This window comes from Eleutherodactylus coqui, chromosome 4, assembly GCF_035609145.1.
Source record: "Eleutherodactylus coqui strain aEleCoq1 chromosome 4, aEleCoq1.hap1, whole genome shotgun sequence".
NCBI lineage: Eukaryota > Metazoa > Chordata > Amphibia > Anura > Eleutherodactylidae > Eleutherodactylus > Eleutherodactylus coqui.
Window position 1 is genome coordinate 232,896,028 of NC_089840.1, and position 19,478 is coordinate 232,915,505.

The 19,478-nt window shown below is 42.5% G+C and overlaps 1 protein-coding gene across 1 annotated transcript in view; it reads left to right on the plus strand.

Annotated features, from left to right (window-relative positions):
- PLPP4 (phospholipid phosphatase 4) overlaps positions 1 to 19,478 on the plus strand; it is a 169,786-nt gene that overhangs the window by 80,111 nt on the left and 70,197 nt on the right. The window contains exon 2 of the mRNA XM_066598817.1: positions 18,415 to 18,523. Within this exon, the coding sequence (XP_066454914.1) occupies positions 18,415 to 18,523 (109 nt within the window). The remainder of the gene's footprint in view (positions 1 to 18,414; positions 18,524 to 19,478) is intronic.

Consider the following 19,478-nt stretch of genomic DNA (forward strand, 5'->3'; position numbering starts at 1 on the left):
TTTTTCGCCGGATGTCCTGTAGTTTGCGTTGGTACCATTTTTAAATACATACAACTTTCTTATCGCTTTTTATTGCATGGGTGACATGCAGAGTGACCAAAAAAGCGTATTTCTGGCGTTCTTTATTTTTTTTTCTGACAACGTTCATCGTGCAGGATAAATAATGCATTACTTTGATAGATCGGACATTTACGGACACAGCGACACCAAATATGTTTTTTTGTTTTATTATTTAGATTCTTTTATTATAAACATGGTAAAAGGGATTTTTTGGGGGGAGAGGTTAGTACTTTTTTTTGTAATAATTAGTATAACTTTATTGATCTTACTTTCACTTTTTTTTTTAGTGCTCAGAGGGGACAACAACTTACGATGCTTTGATTACTCCTGCAGTATGATTTAATTCCCCATGAGGATGGCTTGATAGTAGAGATGAGCGAGCATACTCGATAAGGCAAACTACTCGAGCGAGTAGTGCCTTATTCGAGTACCTAAAGATTCGGCTGCTGGCGCGGGTGAGAGGTGAGTTGCGGCGGTGAGCAGGGGGGGCGCGGGGGGGGGGGAGAAAGAGGGAGAGAGAGATCTCCCCTCCGTTCCTCCCCGCTCTCCCCCGCCGCTCCCTGCCCCCTGCCACCACCCGAATCTTTAGAGACGAGCGGGCAGGTACTCAAATAAGGCACTACTCACTCGAGTAGTTTGCCTTATCGAGTATGCTCGCTCATCTCTACTTGACAGTCATTCTGCCATGACACCCACACGGCTTCCTGCAATCTCTTCGCGGTGGGGGGTGTAAGAGAGCTGAGATTTAATTGCCACTGTCAGAATTCGAGGTCACCGCATGATTCCCCTTCATACATACGTAAAAACACTATAGGCTGGTCACTAAGGGGATAAAGAAGTAAAGATGCCAATCTAGTACTGGTGATACAGTAAAATATTAAGGCTGTGTTCATGTTGGTGCTTTTCACTTCCATTCTATTGTTCTGTTATAAGAGCATAACAATAAAAGTGACAGTGGTATCGGATTTATATATGTCAAGCACTAAGGATGACCAACAGATCCCAATGATTATAATGGGATCACTGGGCTATCATCATGGTGTCTGACATTTTGCAAGAAAAAAAAAGAAGCGCTCCAAGCTCTTCAATTTTTTCTGGTAAATTATAGAAATCTGCAACGGAGACTCCGAACAGAACTTCTGACGCAGATCAGATGTGAAGGGGGCTTACTAGTAGTTACAGCAGCACGGGGACATTGTAAAGAAGTACTGAGCAGTGTAGATGTGATTCCAGTAACTGTGAGACAGTAAACACTTTTAACTGCTGCAGCATATATGTGAGAGTCTCTTTTTATCTTTCTCACTTTGCTCCTCCATTTCCTCTCTATAGACTTCTATGGTATGCATGTAATTTGATCCATCAGTGAACCGTTAGTCCGTCTTATCTACCAAGATGAATTTTACCAGTCTTTAGGAGTAAGTCTACAGGGATAGAGTATCCTAGTGGGGTAGTACAAAATTAAAAAATACTTTTTTTCAAAAAACACTGACAGATCTACATGCTGTGCGTGGATTTTGGTGATGAACAAATTGAGCATTGATCAAATGGTGGGTAAAATGATCTGATATCTAATGTATATTGGATTGTTTGCTTGAATCCTACTTATACAGCTACATTAATATTCTGTATTGTGTATTTCATACCTTTTTTTAGTATCCAGGTATACAATAAAAATCCATTGCGAGCTTAAATTCTAATTACCGTCACATGCAATATTAATGTATTTTATTATACCTTGCTCATTGAAACACCATTAATTATATCACGGATGAATATGTCCGTAGTGACAGTTTCAATGCACAGACTTTTTTTTTTTTTACTTTTTAAGCCTGTAGTCAGAGAGATATTTCATTCTGGACCTGTCATCTGAATATTCACAGCTATTTATAATTCCCTTTCGGTGCCTGTATATCACACTAAGCCAGGTTCCATTCTACGCTTCACTTGTAACAAGACTAACATCTGTTTCTAAAGGGTTTTGTAAAACCGAGACAAGTGCTGAAACTGAAGGCTGAAGCTGGAAAGTGAAAATCTGACAAGGATATAATAAGATGATTTATATTAACCTGAAATACACGATTTGCAGTACTAGACGTGGCCACACATGTAAAATACTACATGGAGGATTGCAGTGAAATTACTAACAACTACTCCGTTTCCCTGAAAATAAGACATACCCTGAAAATAAGACATAGCAGGATTTTTCTGGATTTTTGCGGATGCAGAATGCTTTTTAAGTATTTTTGAGGATGCTTGAAGTATAAGCCCTACTTCAAAATTGAGCCCTATTTACAGTTAATAAAAAGGACAATATAAATAGTCTCCAGACAGCTGTACATGAAAAAAGTACAATCTATTGGAGCAAAAATTAATATAAGACACTGTCTTATTTTCGGGGAAACAGGGTAGGAACAAGGCTGGCTCCAGTTTTATGGGCACCCTTTGGCAGTATACCCTCAATTAGCCCTTTTGCTGTATGTCATGGCAGTAAAACTGCATGGTGTATTCCATTGGTGTCATTCTTTTTTACATCGTCTACCATGTGGTTAAAATAATGTTTACGTTATTACAGAGGTTATAATTATGATTATGGCAATACAATATATGTGGATATCACTAAAATATTGCTTAGGTATGCTTAATATACTAAAGCATTATTGGCAACCTATCGGCAGGCCATGATTGCATTCACGATCGGCCAATGCATGACAGAGGAAGGCCCCACTCAGTCCAATCATTTACAAAGCTGCCACGGTCACCGATAGCCTCCTGCTTGTGCGATCACAGTGTTATTCATATATTTAAGCGATAACTGACCCCTACTTGTGTACAAATTGTAAGCTTAACTGGAGCAACCAGTGTCAGGTAGCTGTTGCCAAAGCGAATAGGATCATGAAGTGCATCAAAAGAGGTCTGGGGCACATGACGTGAACATTGTTCTTCCTCTTTCCAAGTCATTAGTCAGACCACACAGGGAATATTGTATACAGATTTTGGCACCGCTACTCAAGAAGGACATATCAGAGCTTGAGCAGGTACAAGGGCGGACAACTATAGCGTCACGGATGGGAGAGAGGAGGCCCCGACCGATCCCGCCTCTATCACCAATTTGCCACAGATTGACTGTTCCGAGCCTTCTCGATGCTATGACCGCTTGTCATGGCAAAGCCTTGATCAATTGCTCTAGCAGGAGTGCAAGCATGGGGTCGTTAGAATACAGGTGGATGTGTACCAAGCTTTCCCTGGCTTTTGCATGCATGCAGACCAGAAGCTCAGGTCACCCCTCCTCTATTCCAATGGGCCCAGCACCCTGCAATACCCACACAAATACACACTGCCACCACCAGCTGTTAAGGGAAGCTGGGACCTAGACTATGAATTATGAACACAATCTTTGGAGTTATGGTTTGTTTTAAAACAGACAAGGCTGACTAATAAATTGTGGATTTATTGGAGAAAAAGACAAGCAATGCAGATATATATATATATATATATATATATATATATATATATATATATATATATATGTGTGTGTGTGTGTGTGTACAAAAGATATACAAAAAGGTTGTTACACTGCATTATAAGGGTATACAGGTATACAGTCTTTAAAAATAACAGGTAGAAAATAAAGATACATGGCCCAAGGTTCTGATTGCCGGAGTTCCTGGAAACACAGAGAAAGTCCTTACATTGGTCATATCTCCAAAGGTCTGATAATAAGAGCTTGTAGAGCCCTGAGTTATATAGGGTTCCCCAGAACACACCTTCTCTCTGCCCCCTCTGAAGTAATTTGGAGAGAGGTGGGTTGGATTAGTACGAGCTCTGAAAAAATCATAATTCCCCATTTCAGTCATATCTTTGCACGAGTTCCTCCGACCAGTAATATATGCCTGTCATATTTTTGGTAATGATTTTATCTATTCATATCACACGTCCCGGAAATTGTAACCAGGTATAGGGATACAAAATCTGAAGGTTTTCCGGGGCCCATACTGAAACAGGTGTGGGTGCGTTTTATTTAGCTGGCCAGCCTAATTCTAAAAATATAATCGGACTAGCACCACGACCAAATATCGTTTATTAAAATATTCTCCCAATAATCTGCCCTGTATTCAGGTGGTCCATGGAAAAGGGCAGAGGCATCGATCATCATTGGCAGGGCGTTAATTAGCATCCCCCTGTCACTAGCTAGTTTTATTGCCATTGAAAAAAGGATTTCTTGGTCTCTTGTACATCAAAAGACCTGAGAAGATGCAAAGGAGGGGGAGAGAAATATTGATTAAGTCCACTTAACTTTCCTGCTATCCTGAGTCAAGTTGCTATGGATAGTTGGGGAACATTTTATCAATATCGCTATATCACATAAAGTAATAAATGGAATGGGTGGACTACAATACCCAGAGAGGTTATCAGAATTGGGAATATTTAGTTGGGAAAAATGACGACTGAAGAGTGAACTAATAACTATTAGAGATGAGCGAGTATAGTCGCTAAAGGCAATTGCTCGAGCGAGCATTGCATTTAGCGAGTACCTGCCCGCTCGAGACGAAAGGTTCGGGTGCCGACGCGGGGGAGCGGTGAGTAGCGGCAGTCCGCAGGAGGGAGCGGGATGGGAGAGAGGGAGAGATCTCCCCTCCGTTCCGCCCCGCTCTCCCTCACAGCTCCCTGCCCGCTGCCGCCACCCGAACCTTTTGTCTCAAGCGGGCAGGTACTCACTAAAGGCAATGCTTGCTCGAGCAATTGCCTTTAGCGAGTATACTTGCTTATCTCTAATAACTATGTATAAATACATCAGGGGACAATACAGAGATCTCTCCCATGATCTGTTTATACCCTAGACTGTGACTGTAACAAGGGGGCATCCTCTGCGTCTAGATGAAAGAAGGGGCTCTTTACTGTAAGAGCAGTGAGACTGTGGGACTCTCTGCCTGAGGACGTGGTGATGGAAAACTCAAGAGAAAGGTACAAGAGATGCCAGGACGCCTTTCTTGACCGATACAATATTATATGTTATAATTATTAATAACTTCAGTAGGGTCGGTCATCCAGGAATTATTCTGATTGCCAGGTTGGAGTCATGGAGGAATTTTTTCACTTAAATGGGGAAAATTGGCTACTACCTCCTTGTTTTTTTTGCCTTCCTCTGGATCAACATTTGGGGGGGGGGGGTTATAGGCTGAACTGGATTGACATTTGTTTTTTTTTGGCCTTACATAGTATGTTACTATACTGCCTACTATGTAAATATTTCAGACTGCAGGCTAGGTTAGTCTTGTATGATAATATGAAATATCTCCTGATATTTATTAGAACATACACAGTGCCCCCTTAACTGAAATGGCCACCCCAGTAAAAAACACTTTTTGCATCTCTGTACCCCTCATCTCTGTCACACTTTGTAGGTCTCCTGTGTATATTGCAGTCACTTCTATGCAGTGCAGCTTTCTGTCTAATGCTTAGCACCATCTTGGTGCAGAGATTTCTCCCTGCTTTTTCTTCATCTACACCGCATGTATCAAACAACCAAATATCATTTCCTCTCTTCCACCTGTGCATGGTACGACTGCTTCTTGAGTCATAAACAAAGGTTATTACTATATTATAGACTCCATAATATAGCAATAACCTCAGTCCATGACTCAAGGAGCAGTTGTGGAGCAGTCATGCCTACACGATGACAGTGACTAACAGTGACAGCTTTGTAGATTATTGGACTGAGTGGGGTCTTCTCTGTTACCCATTGGCAGGTTGGGAATGCAATCATGGTACATGGAAGAAAATAAATGATATTTGGTTCATGGGGCATGAGTTTGACACTCCTTCTTTCCACTGTTCTAGCAATCCTGTGATCCGTCAACAGAGCATCACATGACCAACTAGAGCCAATGCCATCTCTGACTGCTGGGAGGACAATGGGATTATCATTACGTTTTTTATTGACCTAAATAAACTAAAGACCATAAGTATATAGTCAGCAAAAACGAACTGTCATCTTAAATATAACTGTGATTGTTCTCAGCAAGAGAAACCAAGTAATCTTGTAGATATAATACCGTTTAATGGCTAACAAAAAACATGATGTTATAGCGAGCTTTCAAACCTACTCAGGATTCCTCCTCAGGCATAATGGAATAGATCCGAAGAGGCATGCATATATATACACACATACATATGGCAAGGCACAGACATGATATAATTAATTTGCACTTTAAAAAAAAACAGAACAGAATGAGTAGAGAAATAAATAAATACTTAAATGGTCTACTGATAAAGATGTGAAAGTTTTATGGTCTCTGAATTGGTGTTAGGGGGTCACCAGGCCAGATTGTTATCTGTGCTTTAAATGTCTCATACTTCCCAGTGATGCATGAATTCTCTTGAAGAATTTAGACCTGTGTTGAAAGTGTCAAAAGTAATTATAAATTTGTACTCACAAATTCTTCTGTGGCTTTGTGATTTGAAATTGCCTTTTAATATGGTGACTTTCATGTGTTCTATGTTGTGTCCGTGAGTAGAAAAGGACTCCGCCACAGGGAATTCCGTCTTTCTCTTTTTAACTGTGTGGCAATGGGACCTCATCCTCGCTTTCAGTTTTGGTCCAGTTTCTCCAAAATAAAAGCCTCCAACAGGACACTTACTGCAAAGGATCAGATACACAACATCGGACGTCCCCGGGATCTTATAGTCATGCTATGTGTTGGGGATTCATATCCTGCCCACGGTCAGTATATGTGAGCAGGTCTTACAGCTCTTTACATTACAGGGATAAGTTCCTTTTTGTGTGTCAGAGGACAATGCACTCCTGATTATAAAGTCCCTCAAATTTGGGGGTTGCCTGTAACACAGAAGGGGAGGGTCCGGGAATATGGTTTTCAGATGGTCATCCTTGTGTAGAGTATGATGGATTTTTTTGTAGTTTTTCTTATTACCTCTAGCTGTGAGTTGTAGGTCACTACTAGAGGTACACGACAGTTTTCTTCCTTCTCTGTGTATTGAAGTAGTTGATTCCTGGGTATCCTGGTGGCTCTGGTGATTTGATCATCAACTGAGGTTGGATGGTAGCCCTGATTTAAAAATGTTCTTTTAAGATGGTATAGATGTTCTTCTCTGTCTGTTGGGTTGCAGCAGATCCGGTTGTATCTGATGGCTTAGCTGTAGACATTGGACTTTTTGATGTGTTTAGGATGGAAACTGTCGCATCTGAGGTATGTGAGCTGATCAGTCAGTTTCTGATATAGGGTTGTCTGTATTGAGTTGTTTGAAAATTTTATGGTGGTGTCCAAAAAGTTGATTTGAGTATATGAGTAGTTGAATGTCAGGTTTATGGTGGGGTGGAATGCATTGAATCGCTCCTGGAATTTTATTAGTTCTTGTTCGGTATTGGTCCAGATGATTATGACGTCGTAAATGTAGCAGAAGTAGGCCAATGGTTTGCTGGAGCAGGAGGCCAGAAAGTCACTCTCCAGCTCTGCCATGAAAAGGTTGGTATATTGCGGTGCCATTTTACTGTGTAACAAGAGCCTCTAATCATCATCAGTAACTGTGATAGAGGCCTTGTCCCCCTGTGAAGAGCCCGTGTGGTATAGTTCTTGTAATTCAGGAATTCTGGTGACTGAAATAGTGACTTCTTGAGAGAATATAAAGCCAAGTAATTATCAGGTAGTCATAATGAGATCAAATGACCCACCTGAAAAGGCATCCAGGAATTTTCAAATAAAAAGGAATAACTAAACACATGGATAATAACTGATTTATACAATCCCAATTCCAAAAAAATTTGGTCACTGTGTAAAATATAAATAAATGTAAAGAATAAAAAATAAATTAAGATTTGTAAATCTTGTATAACCATATTTTATTCACAATAGAGCATAGAACACATATCAGAAGTTGATGGCAGCAACACATCTCACAAAAGTCGGGCTATGGCTATGTCTACCAATGTGTAGCATCCCCTCTTCTTTTTACAACAGTCTGTAAATATCTAGGAACTGAGGAGACCGATTGCTTGAGTTTTGAGAGAGGAATGTTGTCCTATTCCTGTCTGATGTAGGATTCTAGCTGCTCAACGGTTCGGGGGTCGCCTTTGCCAGATTTTGTGTTTCCTAATGTGCCAAATGTTTTCTATTGGTGAAAGGTATAGACTGCAGGCGGACGATTCAGCACAAGGAGTCTTTATGAAGCCATGCTGTTGTGATGGGTGCAGTATGTGGTTTAGCATGGACTTGCTGAAATATACATGGCCTTTCCTAAAAAGTCGATGCCTGGATGGGAGCATATGTTGTTCTAAAACCTCTATATACTGCTCAGCATTGATAGTACCTTTCAGAGAAACAGACTTTTAAAATGTGCACTGATAAGCTAGATCGTCCCTCTCCTCTTGAGTCCACAGGACACGGCATCCATAATTTCCAAATTTCAAATTCTGATTCATCTGACCACACAACGGTTTTCCATTTTTCCAGAGTCCATTTTAACCTCTTAATGCCACAGGACGTTCTATCCTGGCAGGGTAGTAGTTAACATAACAGGATGTGTCTGACAGCCGGCCTCCTGCTGCAACAGCAGGAATCATTGAGAACACCGATCTCCAATGTTAGCCCCTTACATGCTGTGATCAATGTAGGTATGCATTTGTGAGTGTAATCGCTGAGGGCCAATGTGTTGCCATTGGTGTCTGGGACTGCCATAACCTTTAAAACTATTGTGAGCATTGCAGTACAGCAAAAAAAATAATAATAAAAAAATATATATATATATTAATTTGGTACAGTCAGGATCATTCTGACTCAAGGAATAAGTTGTCATGTCACTTTGCCTATTGCAATAGCTCGGCACTCCCCCTGCTGGGCTGTGAACTGTACCTCAGAGAAAGCAGAGGAATCAGCCAGCTGGAGGTGAGGTGATCCCCGGGACTGCGGGAGACAGGAGAAGATAGGGGAGGTGAAGATCTGGTAGGTAGACTGACGGGGGAGGAATAGGTGAGTATAGATTTTTTTTTAATGACAGAACCCCTTTAAGGGGTTAAATTAATTAGAACATACACTGTGTATCTACCTCCATTGATCACAAGTGGTATTATTTTGACTCACAGAAGTCTTTGGCTCCTTACTTTTCCATCACCCTTCCTTCCTATTTCACACTTCTACAATCCAAGTGCCCCAGATATTAATTATGCCCCATGCAGTAATTGCTGCTATTAGTGCCCTCCAGACAGTAAACGTGCCCCCTTTTCTGCCAATTCAGTGATAATGCTGCCTCTTCTTCACCCATTATTACAAATTCCTCTTTTCCTTCCCCCATAAGTAATAGTGCCTAATTTATGCCCTCAATAAATAATGCTGCCTTTGCTGCTCCTTAGGTAAAAACACCATCTTCTTTGCTCCTTTAATTAAACTGCCCTTGTAAATAATAATGCCAGTAATTCTGCTCCTCTAATTAAATGGGTTGTCTCGCGCCGAAACGGTTTTTTTTTTTCCATAGGCCCCCCGTTCGGCGCAGGACAACCCCAATGGATGTGTAAAAAAAAAAAAAAACATATTACTTACCCGAATCCCCGCTCTGCGACGTCTTCCTACTTCCTACTTCTTCCTTCACCAAGATGGCCACCGGGATCTTCACCCACGATGCACCGCGGGTCCTTTCCCATGGTGCACCGTGGGCTCTGTGCGGTCCATTGCCGATTCCAGCCTCCTGATTGGCTGGAATTGGCACACGTGACAGGGCGGAGCTACGATGACCAGCTCTCCGGCACGAGCGGCCCCATTCACCAGGAAGAAGACAGCACAGCGCAAGCGCGTCTAAAAACGCCAGAAGAAAGCGAAATTAGACGGATCCATGGCGACGGGGACGCTAGCAAAGGAGCAGATAAGTGAATAACTTCTGTATGGCTCATATTTAATGCACGATGTATATTACAAAGTGCATTAATATGGCCATACAGAAGTGTATAACCCCACTTGCTTTCGTGAGACAACCCCTTTAATACTGACACCTTTTCTAGTCCTGTAATTAATATTGCCACTCTTCAGCTCCCATAATAAATAATACCGCTCTTTCTGTCCCTGTAATATATAAGGCCCCGTAGGTAAAAATGCCACTTTTTATGCACCTGCAGGTAAACGGCCTACTGTAGGTAATGCCACCTTTGTTGGCCCCGTCATTAGTTATGGAAATTTCAATATTCTGCATCAAAAACAGATACACGATGGACTCTACAATCGACAATGTTGTGGCTGTTATTGACTAGCTTCTACATGTAAACAGGAGTGGGAGGCCTGTTCTTCCAGAGCTAGGACCTTCACCTATGAAATATCTAGGGATATCCTATTGATATATCATAAGTACCTCTTGTTGAAATACCAAGAAGCATTTCCCTAAAGTAAAAATCCTCTTTAGAAATGCATTTTCTTCTGTTATAGGTGTTGTACCAAGTCATAACTTTATGTTCCGTGGGGGTCTGACTGCTAGGACCCCCATCAATCCCAAGAACAGGGCCACACTCTATTCACTTCAATGACAGCACAGATTTCTGGGTTCAGGCGCTTTGGCACGCCTGCATGACCTGCACTCCATTCACTTGGCGACTGAACAGACCCCTGTTCTCGGGATCGGTGGGGATCCCAGCGCTCGGACCGCCACTGATCATAAAGTTATCCCCTATCCTATAGATAGGGAAGAACTTTGTAACTTGACACATGCCCTTTAAGCTTTTGAAAGACTTTTGAAGGGCAAAACAAGACATTTACCATAAGATGACAAACCCTATGTGAGCTGCAAAGGTGGTCATATTCGTTGGCAGTAATATATACTAAAAATGGCTGCTCTGGTGTGTGCTATACAGGATCTCTCTATCCAACTTACACATGGTATAGCATTTGGTAATAAGGATTTGCATCAGAGAAAAATAAGTAACCACTGAGTCAGGCCTGATGTCCACAGGGGGATTTTTGCTGCAGAATCCGGAGGTGGACGCCCACTCCATAGCATGCTATGGAAAAATGATTCTTCCTGTCAGGGCGACGGTTGGCACATCCGCACACATGCGCAGTACAAAAGAAAGAAGACACGGACAGGTACACAGGGTTGCCAGCCGCGGGCATGGGCAGATTCCGTGCAGGATTCCCCATGCGTGCTGTGGACATGAGGCCTAATATATAGCCTGAGTACACTGCAAAACTTTTCTCAGTATAACCTCTGATTACTTTTCTAGATGAATGCCATTATGCTTCATGCAGAATATCCAAAAGATACTCATTATATTTAGGATTCTTTTCATTACAACTAAAGATTCCCTATTAATGTGTTCTTAATGTCAAACCTCAGTGACTATTACACTTGATAATAGTTTAAAGGCCACGGAGCTATATTCAGAGACTTTTAAAGTTTAATTAAACTTTCAGATGACTTTTCAGCGTAAGCTGCCATGTGTGTGCATGAGGAGTAGCACTATTTCTGGCCATTATATGACTTTTAGGGCTCGGTCAGACGAGCGTGTGTCTTGCGTATTCATACTGCACGCTTCTAAAAGAACCTATTGGTTCCTATAGAAGCGTTCATATGCGTGGAATTTGAAGCACAAAACAGCGTGCACCTAAAAAAAGATAGGACATAGGTGCGCGTTTTGCAGGAGTTTCCATCAACTCCTATGGGAGCAGGAGTTAATGAAAACTCCAGCACACTGAATAACTTGCCGGCTGCTTACAGCAGGGCATATGAAAGGTGCTTCTGGCCAGAAGAACCTTTTAAATATCTTGCTGTTAACCTCTCAGTCCCTGCAGGGATGAGGGGATTCCCCGAGGATTCTGTTAATCCTCACAGGGAGTCCCCTCATTACTGAACATTGCGACAGCACTGAATGAATGGCTGAGTGCTGCCTCTGATTAGTCACAGCGCTCAGCCAATCAGAGGCAGTGCTTTTAGGAGGCGGGGATTTTTAAATTCCCAGCTGAAGAAAATGCTTAAGAACAGTGCAGGGGAGAAGATGCGCCGGAGCTGTCACAGTGTTCATCGATGAGGGGACCTTCGCGAAGCAGCTGAGCTTCTCCAAGCGCAGCTACTCCAGTGAAGGGCAAAGTCTCATGCGCTGCGCATATGAAACTTTGCCCGTTCACGTGTTTTGCACTAATGCATGGAGCGCATTTTTTTCGCACACATAGGCACACAAAAAAGCACGCTCATCTGACCATGGCCTTATCATGCATTTGTAGCAATTTTCTCCTTTGTGTGCTCAGTTTCTAATTATTAGTTTTTCCTCAGCTGGTGTAGGTGTAGACTAGCTGCTTTGATATCTCCCATATTCAGCATACATAGTGAAGATGTGATCCTGCTCCCCCCATCTGTCTGTAGCACACCCTTAGGAGCAGCAGCAGCATGGAGGACATTATACAACAGCACTGATCAGCTTTACTATGAATTCAGCACTTGAGTGAGATAGAAAACTGACTATAGTGATCAGCAATGTTTTTCTGCCTCTCTCCCAATCTGCAGCAGCTACTTCCTCCTGATGCATAAACTTCTATTGGCTGCAGCTGTAACCTGATCCCTCAGTGCACAGACTTCTGTTGGCAAATTTTATCAGTAAGTTCGAAGAAAGTCATCAGTGCAGGAGGTGGTGGTGGTGGTGGTGAGCTGGGAATTGGAGAAAAAAAGCATTTTACTCCCATAGGATATACTAGTCGGTTTACATCAGCATTCAGGAGTTCCTTTTTCCTGCTCCATTTGGGGAGCAGAAAAATGGCACCCCCTGGCCAACTGGCGGCACCTTATGATGGAACCATGCAGCGCCAAACAGACCAATTGACCACAATGGAGTCCGATTACTTTCTGTCCAGGATTCCGGCCAGAAGATGACGCTGCATGTTGCATTATTTCATCCTGTTTTCAAATGGAATTCAGCAATGGAGCTGATCTGAACGAGCCCTTGAGAAGCTTCTTATCTTTGCTTGTACTCTTGATCTCTACAATATTTGTTGACATGACAGTGCCTGTTAATAAACATCTGTGCATGCAACGTATATCTATTTCATCTACAATATACCTCCAATATAACACTTATTTCCAAGCCCAGTACAGTAATACTACTTGAGAAACAGCATCCTAAGATATCACCGTAATGGTTTCAGCCTCTGTCAGAGAGGGCAGATGTATCTTCTTCTACTATCCCAGGTTCTCTACTGCTATGTCACATCTTATTACAGACAGGCCAACACTCCTGTATTGTCTCATTAGCAGATTTCCTATTGCGCTTTGGTTCTATTCTGTCTTCCGCCGCTGCCACTCATCCTGCACATCTCTAGTTAACATGAGACAAGGTGAGAAGGATTTGTTTTAAGAAGATTTATATCAACAAAGAACATTGTTTTAGTCTTCATCTGCTGCTTCTTTTTTGTGTCTTGCTTGTTGTTTCCCAACTCACTTGTTTAACCCCTTAAAGAGCACCCGTACTTATTTTTTAATGTAGAGAATAGGCTCAGTGCATCCGGTGTACACTACTATATGTTACAGCCGGATGCACTAAGAGCCCCAGTCAGTACATCGGCTCAGGTAGTGAACAGGTGCGCTGTGAGGGAAGAAGCCGTCTGTAGAATAGAACAGCTTCTCTTCACAGCACCTGGGGACGGCAGCTGTATATGAGCAGGGAAAGCAGTACAACATGCGGGGGTGGTGAGACAGAGTCAGGGGCAAAGAGTTATTTAAAAAAGTATATCTAATGGAGACCCTTCATAGACAACAGTACAGTAGTGTCTGCATCTCTTCTGTAGAGAACAGCTGCAGACACATCTGGATGCAGCGCCCCCTACTGTTATACAACTAGGCAAAGATGGATTTATTAACCCCATTTTCACCTCCCTCCATAGCAGAAGAGGGTGTTTTAAGTAAAATGTACAGAAAAGGCTGATAAAATCCATTGAAAAAATGCTTACAATTTCGTATTCTGTACATTTAAAGAAAAAAAGCGCAGGTGCTCTTTAAGGATGCTGCAATCTTATATTCTTTTCATCACTATTGTTCCAAAAGCCATAACTTTTTTATTTGCCCATCTACTTAGTCATGTAAGAGCTTGGTCATTGCGTGCATTAGTTTTTATTGATACCCTTTTGGGGTACTTGTAATGTATTGTATAACTTTTATCACTTTGCAATATAAATACCATGATACCTTTTTTTCTTCGGATGGGTTTGATTTCGGTGGTGTTTTGTGTTTATCCACTTTTGCACAAAAATACCCTTTTTTATTAGACATTATTTATGGCATTGCTGCCTTCAAAACTTTTTTTTACATTTTTCCATCAACTGAGTTGTGTGGAGGCTTGGTTTTTGCACTGTAGTGTTTTTGCTACCATTTTGGGGTACATATGACTTTTCTGATTGCTATATAGCTATTTCTATAGTGTTTTTGAGAGGCAAAATGAACAAAAAGGCAAAAAAGGGAGTTCTTATGCACCCTTGTAGTGCATTTCTATGTATTAAATTTATTTAAAGGAAACCTGTCACCAACTATAAGCCGCATAAACTAAGTTATGGTGCCTATAGGTTAGGTGACATGGAGGCCAGGGAGCTTCTTTTCATACTGACCATGCCCTCTGTTCCTGTGGTGCCCCCCGGCGAAGTCAACGTGCACACAACAAGCGTGACTCTATTCAGACGGCTGTGCGCACACATTCCCATAGAGACAAGTGGGAATGGATGTGTAGCCTCATGTATGGTAGGGAAAATCACTAGGTTATAGTACTAAAAAATATTGATTAAATATGATTAGAGATGAGCGAACGTACTCGTCCGAGCTTGATGCTCGGGCGAATATTAGGGTGTTCGGGATGTTCGTTATTCGTAACGAACACCACACGATGTTCGGATGTTCGGGTTACTTTAACTTTCTTCCCTGAGAAATCTTTTCTATATGCGCTCAATGGGGCCGGCGGCAGCAGCGCCAACCCCATTGAGAACATATAGAAGACAAATCCTTCTTCTCTGCCACAGCTGTAACAGCTGTGACAGAGAAGAACGATGTTTGCCCATTGAATTCAATGGAACCGGCAATACAGCCGACTCCACTGAATGCAATGGGCTGCCGGCGATCGCGGGATGAATTGTCGGAAAGGGGTTAAATATATAAGCCCTTTCCTGCAATTCATCCAGAAATGTGTAAAAATAAAAAATATATATATACTCACCTGGTGCCGGCAGACGGAGTTCAGCGCGGCAGGTTGCAGTTCTCCTGAACTGCTCTGAACAGCTGTGAGTAGTATTCAGCAGCCGGGGATTTAAAATCCCCGCCTGCTGAATAAGATGCCTCTGAATGGTCACAGCCTGACCAATCAGAGGCCAGCCCTCACTCACACCCATTCATGAATTCTTGAATGGGTGAGTGAGGGCTGGCCTCTGATTGGTCAGGCTGTGACCATTCAGAGGCATCTTATTCAGCAGGCGGGGATTTTAAATCCCCGGCTGCTGAATACTACTCACAGCTGTTCAGAGCAGTTCAGGAGAACTGCAACCTGCCGCGCTGAACTCCGTCTGCCGGCACCAGGTGAGTATATATATATTTTTTATTTTTACACATTTCTGGATGAATTGCAGGAAAGGGCTTATATATTTAACCCCTTTCCGACAATTCATCCCGCGATCGCCGGCAGCCCATTGCATTCAGTGGAGTCGGCTGTATTGACGGCTCCATTGAATTCAATGGGCTAACATCGTTCTTCTCTGCCACAGCTGTTACAGCTGTGGCAGAGGAGAACTTGCTGTGTCGTTCCCATCATTTTCTTGAATTGCCAAGATTTTCACTAGAGATGAGCGAACACGTTCGGCCCCGCCCCTTTTTCGCCCGAACACCGAACTTTGCGAACACTTCAGTGTTCGGGCGAAAAAGTTCGGGGGCCGCCGTGGCAGCGCGGGGGGGTGCGGCGGGGAGTGGGGGGGAGAGGGAGAGAGAGAGGGCTCCCCCCTGTTCCCCGCTACTGCCGCCCGCGCCGCCGCGCATCTCCCCGCCCCCCGGCGGCACCCGGACCTTTACGCGCGAACACTGCAGTGTTCGGCAAAGCCGGTGTCCGGGTGCGGATGTGTCCGTAACGGACATGTTCGCTCATCTTTAATTTTCACACATGAAAACCTTAGCGAGCATCCGCGAAATACAAAAATGTTCTGGTCGCCCATTGACTTCAATGGGGTTCGTTATTCGAAACGAACACCCGAACATCGCTGGAAGTTCGTTTCGAATAACGCGAACCCGAACATTTTGGTGTTCGCTCATCTTTAAATATGATTAGAGATGAGCGAACGTGTTCGGCTCCGCCCCTTTTCGCCCGAGCACCGAACTTTGCGAGCAATTCCGTGCTCGGGCGAAAAAAGTTCGGGGGTCGCCGTGGCAGCGCGGGGGGGTGCGGCGGGGAGTGGGGGGGAGAGGGAGAGAGAGAGGGCTCCCCCCTGTTCCCCGCTGCTGCCGCCCGCGCCGCCGCGCCTCTCCCCGCCCCCGGCGCCGGCCGAATCTTTACGCGCGGACACTGAAGTCCTCGGTAAAGCCGGTGTCTGGGTGCGTAAGTGTTCGTTTAGAACACGTTCGCTCATCTCTAAATATGATCCATTGGTCATAATAGTTATTCTATTTTTTTACATGATAATGGGGGAAATAATCTTGCATGAGCTGCTGCAATAGCAGTTAGTGATAAGCTTTACAGCAGCCACCTAGACAAAGAAGCTAAGTCAGAAAATGACCCATTGACTTGTATGGGGAAGTGTTGTCAACTTGCTCTTCAGCTTGCAGAGGTCACTATGGAGGGAGGGGAGTGGGGCTGAAATGTGTCCATCACCGATTGTAATCCTGTCCTTTGATGATAATGATATATGACCATTGGCCCTGCCCCCAGTATACATAATACAGTGAAAACTGCAATATGGATGGTAGCACGGAAAATTAAAGAGCCACCCTGGTGATTTTTTAAAATTCATTATATAACTAGTCCCCTAGTACATATCAGTCAGCTATTGGTATTACCTTGTTTAGTTATTTATTTTTATCTGAAAATTCCTGGATTCCTTCTCTTCAGATGGGTTCTGTGATCTGACTGTGCCCATCTAGGAATTACTTGCCTCTTTACAATCTCGATCACCACAATGTCCTATATGATAAAATTACACAGACTGTACCGCAGAGGCTCTTCACAGGGGTAGAAGGCAAATATTTATATAACAGTTGCTGTCACACAGTTATAATGAAGGAGATCACGGCTCATCCTCCTCTTTAATTATGGTATATTTCCTTACTTAAGTGAACACAGATGGTTATGATAAATGTTCCACCCAGCATACAGAGATATTACTGGCTCTGGCTAGTCATGTGATGCTATGCTGATGCATTATGAGATTGATAGCACAGCATAGAGCAGAAGAAAGTAGGGAGAAGTCTATAAATCAGCGTTGTGCTTGATAAGCATCATACAGGAGGTTGCACTGCATGGAGGTGCCACAATATACATAGGAGATGTCCAGAGGGTGACAGACAATCAGGTGAAGGGGCAGTTTTTGGAAAAAAATATATATTGAATGCAAAAGCATAAATTAAACAATAGGTTATTTTCTCCCAATAGACCCCCTTTAAATGACAGAAATAGTCCCTAAAGTATAAAATATGTGCTCTCAACAGTTTTGAACATCAAACCAATTTATATAAGTGACAGTATAGATACATGTATCTAATATGTACATGTATCATAGAGACCATAGAATTATGTTGTACAGTTGGAAGGGACCTCCAGGGTCATCGGGTCCAACCCCCTGCTCAATGCAGGATCACTAAATCATCCCAGACAGATGTCTGTCCAACCTTTGTTTGAACACTTCCATTGAAGGAAAACTCACCACCTCCTATGGTAACCTGTTGCACTCATTGATCACCCTCACTATCAGGATGTTTTTTCTAATACCTAATTTGTGTCTCCTCCCTTTCCGTTTCAAAAGGCTACATTCACATACGTTCCAAAACCTTTTTGGTCGCTCCATTTCTAGGACTCCGCCTGGATGGCCGAAAACATTGTCCAGACAGAACTCTGGATAACCCTATAAGTTGCTGTTGGTAATAGAGAATCGATTCCATTATTTTGTTCTGCCAAAATGCCATAATCAAATGAAAACCTTTTAAAATGGGGATCAAATCTTGCAGCTTGGTCTCCTTTTTACTATTAGCAGCTTATGGAGCCATCCAGGGTTTCGTCTGGATGCTGTTTTTGAGCGATCTAGATGGGGCCTTGAACGGAGCCCCCTAATGAAGCTCTTAACACTATGCGACCGCAGCCTTAAATATTCCTTTTTTTGTGTTTGTCTACTAAACCAACAATCTTGTTTATCTTGTTATTAGGTTTACAGAGTTTTTGGATCCCTTCCAGCGTGTCATTCAACCAGAAGAGATCTGGCTGTATAAAAATCCCCTGGTGCAATCAGACAACATACCTACCCGACTGATGTTTGTAAGTTAACCACTGATACAAATGAAACACCATTTAAACATCACTTAATCTTTAGGTCAAGAATTCTATGCTGATTTCTCTGCGTTCAGTGATAAAATACTTAGGGATGATGGGACTTGCTGAAGGCGGACTTGTACATCAAGTCTATAATAATTTCTGTAAGGCTGTATACACGCTGGCCAGTTGTAGTGCAGTTAAAAAAAAACAAAAAAAACATATGTGCTTTTTCAGGAGTCAGGAAGGGTCTCATTTCTCCTTAACCCCTTAAGGACCAAGCTGTTTTGTACCTTAAGGACCAGACACTTTTTAGGGATTTTACCCATGTGGCGGTATTACTGCTCCATTTTTTTTCCTTTAGCTACCAAAATTATTTTTGCTGCGTTTTTTTTTCCGTGACATATAGGACTATTTTTTTAATATCTTTTTCACTGACTTTTTTTTCCGTTTTTTAGTTTTATTGGGGCTAAAATACTAACAAAATGATTTTTTTTAACATTTATAGTTTTTTTTTAAATTATTTTTATATTTACACTAAAATAAAGTATGGAAACGGGTTCCTCTATTTATTTCGGACGTTTTGATATATAGTATGTATGGGTTTGGTTTACAGGGCGCATACGGCGATGGTTTTTGTTGGCGTCTGCTTTGTGTTATTCTCTTTCTTTTGTATGTATTGTTGTTTTATTCTGTTATTTTGTTTTACTTATGTTTGTAATTGTGTTTTTTTACTATCTGTGTCCCCAATGACGTCATATAAGACCTCTGTGGGACATTCACATATTTTTTTTTTTACTTTATTTGACACTTTTCCACCGTAGCTAGGGCGTCAATAGGAGCCCTAGTTACAGGGGAAAGCAACCCCTGTGGTGACATTAGTCACCTGCAGAGCTGCCAGGGTCTAGTCTGAGCCCCCAACTCTGCAGTAGCAGGGAATCCCGGGAGGTCACATGACCAC